This window comes from Meleagris gallopavo, chromosome 2 (assembly GCF_000146605.3).
Source record: "Meleagris gallopavo isolate NT-WF06-2002-E0010 breed Aviagen turkey brand Nicholas breeding stock chromosome 2, Turkey_5.1, whole genome shotgun sequence".
Lineage (NCBI taxonomy): Eukaryota > Metazoa > Chordata > Aves > Galliformes > Phasianidae > Meleagris > Meleagris gallopavo.
In genome coordinates this window covers 107301986-107312252 of record NC_015012.2, presented here as the reverse complement: position 1 = coordinate 107312252, position 10267 = coordinate 107301986, and the positions used below count along the sequence as shown (strand labels likewise).

Here is a 10267-nt window from a genome sequence, read left to right as displayed (position 1 = left end):
AACATATAATGAGAATTAAACTAGAAAAGCAGGTGCAGAAGTGTGCAAACAGAAGAAAGTGACACTGACCTCAAGCCTCTTTTCAAGTGACTCTATCCTGTCCTTTTTGCTGGCCAAGTTAGCTCTTGTGTAGCGACTCTGTCCAGGCAGATACAACACTTGGCTGTAACATTCTTCCCAAACCTGGTTATAAGCTTCACTTGAGAGCTCTCCATGCCCCATTCCTTGCTTCACCACTTCCATTTCTTGTGCCAGTAGATCCTGTGCCTGTTGGAAATGATGAGAAATAAACTAATTATAAAACACAGGATACAAGAAAATTCCTTGGTGTTTTCAGTCCTTCAGTGTGCAATCCACAGGAGCAGTTTCTCTTTTCATACCAAAAGCTCACCACCAGGTTAAGCTAACTATGAAATCTAACACAGATGCGTGTATTACAAATGAAACCCAGGCTAGAAGGCTGCTCACAGCTCAACTATCCCTCATAATTTGGTCAAACCTGACATTGTTTTGCTGTAGCTAATGAAAGCTGTGCCACAATCAGATATTTCATCTTGCTGTAGAAAAACGTAGATAAAAGCAGAGACCCTGAGGGGTGGGAGAACTTCACAAGACAGAAGCAGCTGTTCTATGACACAAAAATCACTTTTCATTTCCTTTTGCTTGTCCCTCTTCAGACAGTATAGAAAATCAACACTAAGCATCGACAAAGAAAAGACTAACAAGCAGCATTCTGTTTGCTGAGAGTTACTAATGAGATACGAGCTTCCTCCTGACAGCAGCTCAGTTTACCAAGTACAATACAATCAACTGAAAAGATTCCTTTGCTCTCATAACTCCTACTTGTGACAAAGAATCTAACTATGTATGCACCCAACTCCTCTTGGTTTTATTTGTAATTAAAACTTAAACATCTCCGCTGATCTAGATTTCATAGAATCACAGAATGGCCAGGGTTGGAAGGGACCTCAAGCATCACGAAGCTCCAACTTCCCCAGCACAGGCAGGGCCACCAACCTCTACATTTCATAGCAGCCCAGGCTGCCCAGGGCCCCATCCAACCTGGCCTTGAACACCTCCAGGGATGGAGCATCACTGACAGTACCTCCATCTTTTTAACAGGATTTACCACAGCATCATTAATGCCTGTAGCACCAGCAGATCTCACAGGAAACAGACCTGTATTTTATAACTGCTAATTGCCCAGGAAGTACGTAATACCAGTAATGCAAGAGTAGATGATCCCAGGGATACTGGGAAAAGGAAAAATAATCACTTGTTCTGGATGGTCTGGTCAGATAAGACAGTACTACTCCAGCCACACCTGACAAAACTAAATCTTAGAAAAGTTTGCTTTGAATTATTTTACACTGTGACTACTTAGCTGGGAGAGCTAACAGTCCTACAGCTCCCAACACTGCTTGGCACCATGGCTAATCCTTCCCAAAAGAACATTACACATCAGGAAAAGGAAGGAGCATTTTATGAAGAGATTTTAATAGAAATATATTCTATAAACAACTGAGGGAAAATCTAAACAATCAATCCCCAGGTAAGAGCTCAGAAATAGGAAAATACTTGGTCTCAATTTGATTTTAGACAAAGGGGGGGGGGGTGCCACACTAAATATTATGTGGCCAGGTTGGATGGGGCCCTGGGCAGCCTGGGCTGCTGTGAAATGTGGAGGTTGGTGGCCCTGCATGGCACAGGGGGGTTGGAGCTTCATGATCCTTGAGGTCCCTTCCAACCCCAACCATTCTATGATTCTGTGATTCTGTGTAACAGGGGTGCACAGGACTTCTGCCCATCAGGTAGGAGAAAAAAATTCTAGGGATTCTGAGGTTCCCAGACAAAAATTTCTTGACTACGCAACAGTCTCTAAGGGAAGTGATAGAAAACTAAATTCTTCTTGCATTCAAAACAAACCAGAGAAAGCACTCAGAGAGTGATCCCAGTGAAACAATCCGACATTGGCAGGACAGTGAGATTCTTGATTTAGCTGTATTTTCCACTTTTAATTTCTCCTGCTAAGAAATTTTCGAGTGTAAGTTTTCATTTAACAGCAATTTGGAAGTACACACTGTTCAGTGTTTCTCATTTTAGGCTTGATTCATTAGTCAGATACAGTCAAGGAGATGGCTTTAAAAATCTGCTCATTTATCCATAAACTCACTTTAAAGTAATGAGATTTAGGTGCAGATATATCAGCTATTGTCAGAATGCAAGTCACAGATAGTAGGAATCAGCATAAAACAGATGATTTGGTGGCACGTGATTTTACCTTTATTTTTATCATCAGCCCTCTAAGCATTTGGTAAAAGGTTACTGGCTTAAGTATACATGTGAAGTTCTCTGAAAGATCTAACCATAGCACTGTGTGGCTAAACTGCCACTTGGCAGCAAATGCAACATCTGTAGCTGCTTCCATAAAAGAGCCAAACTGGAACCCCTGGCTCAGGATAATTTAGCTTGGAATTACAATGCAAAAGACAACAGAACACACAGACAGTCTCCTTGTTTCACCCAGTGGCAGCCTGCTCTGCTTATTCAGCACTCTAAGCAGGTATGCTTTTAAGATCAGTTGTCACAGCTCAGCAGGCTCTACTCCAGGACAGTATTGTTGGATCAAGCTTGAGAAGCATAACTGGGTAACTCTACTGCTCCATGTGGTAAGCAGGCTATCAGTGTCATATTTAGTCTGTACTTACAGATCACCCCACTCACCACAGGCTTGACTCCACCCTTCACTACAAGATTACAGGACTGTGACATAAAATGACCACAGGTCAGTGGTAATTAGGCTGTGCAATTCTCACCTTCTTGAGATCCTCTTTGGAGAACTTCTCATAAGGGTTTTGTTCCAAGTAAGCCATATGTTCTGCATTGTTGGTTCCAAATCCTGGGCCCTTCCCCTTCTTACCAGTAGGCTGTTCTCCAAATGGGTGGTGTAAAAGATCAAAATGAAGCATTGTAATCATCTCTTTCTTTATTAGCTCTTCACTTCTCTGCAAATCTGTTAGAGGTGGCTCTACATTCACGGGTCTCAATACTGTTTCATTAACCTGCATAAAAATAAACAGGTTCACAAACATTGCATGTTACATTCTATCTGAACAAGATTTTTTTTTCATCAGGTAAATCAAATAGAATTGGTGACAAAAACCCTTGCTGTATGACACAGAGCAACCAGAATCCAGTCATATTTTCAGCTGTGCATATGAAAAACCTCCTGATATTTTCACTGTGAAAAGCTGAGTTCAGCATACTAAAGAAAGGATTTTATTATTTCACTATGTACTAAAATGCATTTCCTCCTTCAACAATTAAAACCTTCTTTTTTTTCCCCTTAAAAATGAATGTTATTTTCGCTTACTTCTGAGGGTCTTGGTAGATTTTTCTGAACAGCTTTGTGCATTCTCTTCAGCTCCTTGGCTCTCTCTGCATCTCGGAGAGCCTACAGAGACATGCTAAAGGTTACTTCAGCTACTGCAATAACATCAGATGCTTCTTACAAATATATGTGATAGAAACACCAATTGATTACTGCAGCAAAGATTCCATAAAGAACAAAGACCTCATGTTATGAACCCAGAGCCAAGCAAGAGCTCACACTGTGTGATGACATCATAATTAATATCCACTAATGTTAATGAGTAAGAAACTAAGAGGAAAGCAATCCTAACATGCCTTTTCAAGCCATCACATTTTCCTTCATCCCAAAAAGAGTTCCTTACCAATTTCTCAACATTAAGTTTTAATTCTACTGTAACTTTCCAGACAGGAAATCACAGAATCGTAGAATCCTTAGAGTTGGAAGGGACTTTTAAAGGTCTTCCAGTCCAAATGCCCTGCACTGCACAGGGACACCACAGCTACATCACGTTGCCCAGGGCCTGATCCAGCTTTGCCCTGAAAGTCTCCAGGGATGAGGCATCCACCACATCTCTGGGCAACCTGTACCAATGCCTCACCACCCACACTGCAAAAGACTTCTTCCTCATTTCCAATCTAAATCTACAGTCTTTAAGCTTGAAATCTGCCATTAAGAGAGAGATTTTTAAGTCTGTAGCCAACACTCTCTGTCCCCCTCTCTGACATACACAGTATTTTTCCCTACATTCCACTTTCTACATATAAAGGCTACACATAAAATGAAAATACTGGCTACAACAACAAAGATCTATTCACAATTTCTCTGTCTGGATAATCCTGTGGTAATCTCCTATAAGCTGTGACCCATTCACTGCACAGTTATCTCTGTACGTTCTACCAGCCTGCCTGAATTCGAATGTACCTCTTAGGACTTCCAAAGAATAACTTTTAACCTTGAGTATAACCTGACACTGAAAAAGCACTGTAATCACATGGTTAATTTTATGCATGTACCTCTGCTGAAAAATGTTTTTAATGATACGTTTTACCTTGAGGGAACAAAAAAAAGACTATCATAAAAGAAAAGGAGCACTACATAGCATTAACTGGTTAGGAAAACGATTCAGGGTGAAAACTGACTATGCCTGCATACGTGTGTTCACTCTGATGGCAGGGTAGAAAGCAAGCACATTTTACTCTCTTATTCTACATGTATGACTTCCACTAAACGTGTATGAAACTATGAGAAACATAAAAGAACCACGCTGTATTTTAAAGAAAAGGCACTCTCTGCATTACATATACCTACCTGCTTGCGGGCTTCTATATCAGCAGTATCTTCTACAAAGGCTTCATCTACTTCAGGTTCCTCAAGCTCTTTTTCTGCATTTTCAGGTAGAACGATCTCAAAGTCATTCTTTGGAGCAGGAAGGGCCATCAGCCCCAAACGAAGGTGTTCACGAGACTCTCTCTCCTGTTGGAACAGTGGTAAGATATGTTTCTGAATTCAGGCATTGATGAAGAGTATGGTAGAATTCCATTCATCTGCATCAAAGGACATTAACAACACACAAGTACTATACAAAGCTAATAAAACCTGAATTTTTGAGGTCTGACAAAAAGAGGCGTGTTACCAAACCAGGCTAGCCTACAAAACACTACCCAGAATGTATCCACATAAAAGCTCTCTGATGCTAAAAGCAACATAGAGGTTTCTTAAAGACAGCTTAACAGTATCTCCAAACAACCTGAAATACATTGAAGTAAAATAACAGCATGGAATCTTCACCTTCCAGCAGTGTCAGAACAAGTGTACAGATTCACAAAAATGCCTTTTAAGAAACTGAAAATAATGTGAAAATGCATTCCCACTGATGCATTTGTAAGCCTAACTTTCTTTTTTCCATTGCTGTTGATCCCAGCTTTGTGGATTGTTATACTGAAAGAAAATGGTAACAAACACCACCAGATCTGGAGGTTCATTGAGAACCCGAAGTCCCAGCATTCCTTCTAACAGTGAAAGGCTTTACTTCAAACAGGCTAAAACAGAACCAAAATACATACAGGGATATCAAATAAGCCTTGTTCTTCAAGCTATGATGAAACTCTGAGGTCTAGAAGTTATTTTAATGAGATGAACATACCAAATACTTGAGATGGATATTCTAAGCTACCCCAAAAAGAACAATCATCAATAGCTCTTGTGGGAGACATCCAAAGTTATGGTTAAGGCTGCACAATCAGCCACATGAAAAGAGTTCCCAAGGTGCCACCTGTTAATTAAAAGCTCTTTTTATACCAAGACTAATTGGCAGGGCACCTCTGGCAAAATCTGCAGGAATGGAAACATCTGTTGCCCAAGGCAAGAGTCTGGATGGCATTCAGATCACTGGACATCTCCAACCAAGTGCTACTAATGGCAAAAACTCTTCTAACTCAACGCTGTTAATGGGATAGATTAAAAGGTCCCGTAGGTGAGCTGGCAAGTGAGGATGATGAAGGAATTGAGGGCTGAGCATAACTGCAAGAAAACTGAATGTTTCTTTAAGGTACATTTCCTGCTCAGCTTCAAAGATTCAAGTAGTACTGAAACTTAACTACGTCTTCTTTGATGAATAATTCTGGAGTGCTTTCACAAGGTGCAAGTAAAGCTGTTTTAATCAGAAAAAAATCTGCTTTTTTAATGAATTATTGATGTTATGACAGTGCAAAGATTTGAGTTTACCAGGTGATGACCACAGGCAAGCAACAGAAATAACAGTTTATGTAAAATGAAGTCCTGTTTAGAAGACAGAAAATTAAAAACCTCTTAACAGAGCATTTAACTTCAATTCTTACCATCTGTTTTGCATAAGATGGGTCACTGTAATCTGCCATTCCCTCTTCTGGGTTGATGTTCAATTTATCACGCAGTGGAGTTCTACCAGGAGTTGTACCAGCCACAGGTTTAGGAGTCAGCCCTCCACGAGGAGTTAAGCCTTCCTGTCCTTGGGAAGGTGTTCTGGAGGAAGTGCAAATACAATTTTGTTTTGTTTTCCCCAAAGAACACAACTTTCCAATGTCTGAGCAGCACAAAAAGTTACACAACACAACTAATCAGTTCAATCTAGTTCTCTGTGTCTATGTCCACAAGGCAGTGAAAACTTAAGATGCAATTAGAAGAAAAATCTATTAAGGTGTAACCGAAGACCCGTTAAGCTGAAATCCAAACACATCATTGCATTAAGAGAAGTTCCAGGAACTACATCAACCCCCTATTGCAGCCACTGGGAAGAGATTATTCCTGTGGCTATCCTGTTTTAATTAGGATTTAAATGCTACCTCTCATTTCCCTGCCACCTGGGGCAAGTCATTCACTCTGAGCTCCTCTAGTGTAACAGCTGTCCCATCTTATAACATAACAAATTACTCTGAAAGTGCTGCTTCCCTTTCACTGCTAATTCAAGGATAACTGTATCACATTAATTACTTTTAAGCATACAAGGTTAGGAAAAATGAATTATGTCTTAAATTCCATGGGCCTTACTTGCTTCTCTTCTAGATTATTCCAATAACCTCCTACCTGAAAAATTACAGGATATACAGACATGGCCTTGGATAGTCACAAGTTTTCTTTGCCTACTTAGGATGAAATTTCACGTGGTGATGATAACAGTTTAAAAACAAAAATAAAATGTGATAAGGAGCTGTTAAAGAAGCAGAAAAAAACAATCTTCATGTTTTCAAATGGTGATAGGAGGATGGTTGGACTAGATGATCTTGTACGTCCTTTCCAACCTCGTGATTCACAATTCTATGAAATGAACGTTTCATATTATATATATATATATATACTTACTTGATTATGCTAGCAAAAAAAGCTTTATGCTAACTTTCCAGAAGAAACTATTTCTAGGTAAGTGGATTCTTTTTTAGCTGTCTCAGTTCCATCCACATTATAAGATTCAATGTTATAACATAATTCTTAGAACTAGGACCTGACAAAGTAAAATCTGATGGAGTGCACAACCTCTCAAGGTATTGGATTTTTACACTAACACTGAACTTTTATCAATAAGCCAAGCTGACACAAAGCTGTCATATTTACACGGGTAAACCTGAACTTCAGAAGCTGAAAAAACAAAGCAATACCCTCATACCTCAGAAAATGCAAATATTTTTAATATACAATGACCCCATACCTCAGAAAACACAAATATTTCTAATATACAATGACCCCATACCTCAGAAAATACAAATATTTCTAATACACAGTGACCCAAAAGAACATCCAGATCACCCCAGGACATTTCTAGTCATTCTACACCTCACTGACTCCAATAGATCATTCGTGTAAATTCATCAGAAGTACAGGGCTTTTGCATACAGCTTTTAACAAAACAAAACTGCTTTTGAAAAGCTGCCATAAAGGTCCCTTTTACTTCATTCTCTACTTCTACTGGCACGATACAAGTCAAAATAGAACTTAGGTTGAAAAATTTGACAGACAAAATGTACCAAGCATATTATTTTTTAGCTCTATGGTATTTGGCTCTTGTGGGATATATATTTATTCAGGACCCACTCTCAGAGTTAAACCAACAAGCCCACACTATTTAGATTGGCAATATAAGGAATATTTAATTTTGGATTTATATGGCTTATAAAATATTTACCCCAGCTTTTCAAAAATTCCAAATGGATTTGGCTAAGGGACCTCCCACCTTCAGCTCGGAACTAATACTTTGGAAAAGCTAGAATCCACATGTGGAATGACATGCCACCTTACTACTAATGCTCTGGTACTGCTCCAGTACAATTTATATTGCTGTAGAGTACAGAAGACCTCATCCTGAACCAAACCCGACTGAGTCTGGAGCAGCTCTCCTATGAAGAAAGGTTGAGGGAACTGGGCTTGTTCAGCTCGGAGAAGAGAAGGCTGCAGGGAGACCTCAGTGTGGCCTTCCAGTACTTGAAGGGAGCGGATAAACAGGAGGGGAACGGCTGTTTGTGAGGGTGGGTGGTGATAGGACAAGGGGAATGGTCTTAAACTGAGCCAGGGGAGGTTTAGGTTGGAACTGAGGAGGAAGTTTTTCCCCCAGAGGGTGGTGAGGCAGTGGAACAGGTTGCCCAAGGAGGCTGTGGATGCCCCATCCCTGCAGGCATTCAAGGCCAGGCTGGATGTGGCTCTGGGCAGCCTGGGCTGCTGGTTGGCGACCTGCACACAGCAGGGGGTTGGGACTGGATGAGCGCTGTGGGCCTTTGCAACCCAGGCCATTCTAGGATTCTGTGAGTTGCACACAGTAGAAATACCGATGAAGATAACATGACCGAGTTTGCAAAAAACAGAAAATGAAAAAGTTGTTCAATATATGCTTGAAACAAAAGAGAACTGAAATTTGTTTCGAAGTGCTGATCTGTTTCTTCACACAGACACCCGCTTCCCCACCCCATCAGATATGCGCTCAGCCAAGCACCCACTGGAAGAAGACTTTGCTTTACCTGAATGGTGTGGAAAGCACAGTATTTGGAGTCTGAACAACCTGCCTCTGCGGGGTTACACCTGAGAAGTCACTTTCATGCAGGGGGGTGTTAAGACCTCCTTTCAACGGTGTATCCACATTTGTGAGAGCCATAAGATTTTGTGCTTCCTGTAAACCACACAACACAGTATCTTACTGAGACTTTCAGGGTCACACTCTGCTATGCATGTTTAACAGATTCACTAGCAGTATGAATAACTGAAGTTATTTGAATATCAAATCAAGCTGTATAAAATGTTTAGCACTTCTATTACACCAGTATACTGGATATTAACAAACCATAATGTTCTGCAGAAAGGGATTTTAATTTTGGTTTGTTAGACTCCATAAATTTAAAAGATTCTCTAGTTATCTTAAAGATCCTGAAGATTCCACAAGAAATAACACACTGATACCCTGAAAATTCACATCAGTGAAGGCCTAATTGCACTTCCAAACTGCACTTCAAAGATAAGATATTTTTCCCCACCACTTCTAACTTTGCCTGTCACCATAAAGAGTGAAGGCACACCAAAAATAAGCTGAGGTAATAAAACTACTGCATGTAGCAGAAAATAGTTCACAGAATATTGCTAATCCATCTACTGAGTTTTGCAGTTGCATGATACTGCAACATAAGTCACGTCAGAGCTGTTCACCTGAAGGTGAACGAGGTCATTCCTAAAAGCATTGGCAGAGAGACTTAGAAGGTCACGTTCTGTATTGATGAGAACTCTTCTTTTTCTCCTACCATGAAACAATAACTGTTGAAGTACTGCCTGTTATCAGCACGTGTTTTTACTTTTTCAAGCTAACTGCAATTGTTTAATGGATCCAATTCCCCACATGCAACAAAACACTACCTGGTGCTTCTCACACATTCAGGCAATCAGTGTAATACAAATGTAATCTGCAGGTTGCAAAACCATGTTTTTGACAATCCTAATCTTAAATGTTTTTAAGCAAATAAAGTGCTAGGAAAATATTCTTGAATTGTTTCAATTAATTCTGGTTAACTCAAGGGAAAAAAAAAGTGAATACCAAAACTAAGTTGTAAAAAACATAAAGGAAATGGTTTAAAGGATGTGAACATCATGTCTATTTTTGATACTTGCTTACACAGAGAGAAATTACACAAGACACCAGGAAAATGGTTAATGGTTAACAGCTGTTTACGAGAGTGGATGGTGATAGGACAAGGGGGAATGGTTTTAAAGTGAGCCAGGGGAGGTTTAGGTTGGATGTGAGGAGGAAGTTTTTCATGCAGAGGGTGGTGAGGCAGTGGAACAGGTTGCCCAAGGAGGCTGTGGATGCCCCATCCCTGCAGGCATTCAAGGCCAGGCTGGATGTGGCTCTGGGCAGCCTGGGCTGCTGGTTGGCGACCTGCACACAGC

The 10267-nt window shown here is 40.3% G+C and overlaps 1 protein-coding gene across 1 annotated transcript; it reads right to left on the bottom strand.

The window, feature by feature from the left end:
* Positions 1-9024, bottom strand: LOC100549354 (cell division cycle 5-like protein). The gene is made up of 6 exons (XM_010708156.3): positions 8854-9024; positions 6211-6373; positions 4682-4846; positions 3374-3454; positions 2817-3062; positions 1-267 (listed from the first exon to the last, which is right to left on the bottom strand). The coding sequence occupies exons 1-6, from the start codon at positions 8985-8987 to the stop codon at positions 16-18; spliced, it is 1041 nt and encodes a 346-aa protein (XP_010706458.1). The 5' UTR covers positions 8988-9024; the 3' UTR covers positions 1-15.
* Between the last annotated feature and the right edge of the window lie 1243 nt (positions 9025-10267).

Excerpts from the sequence above, each read along its gene's own strand:
- LOC100549354 (XM_010708156.3), bottom strand. The coding sequence starts at position 8,987 with ATGGCTCTCACAAATGTGGATACACCGTTGAAAGGAGGTCTTAACACC. Across the intron at positions 6,374-8,853 it reads GTGCTTTCCACACCATTCAG|AACACCTTCCCAAGGACAGG; the intron begins GTAAAGCAAAGT and ends CACTTCCTCCAG. Across the intron at positions 4,847-6,210 it reads CATCTTATGCAAAACAGATG|GAGAGAGAGTCTCGTGAACA; the intron begins GTAAGAATTGAA and ends CTGTTCCAACAG.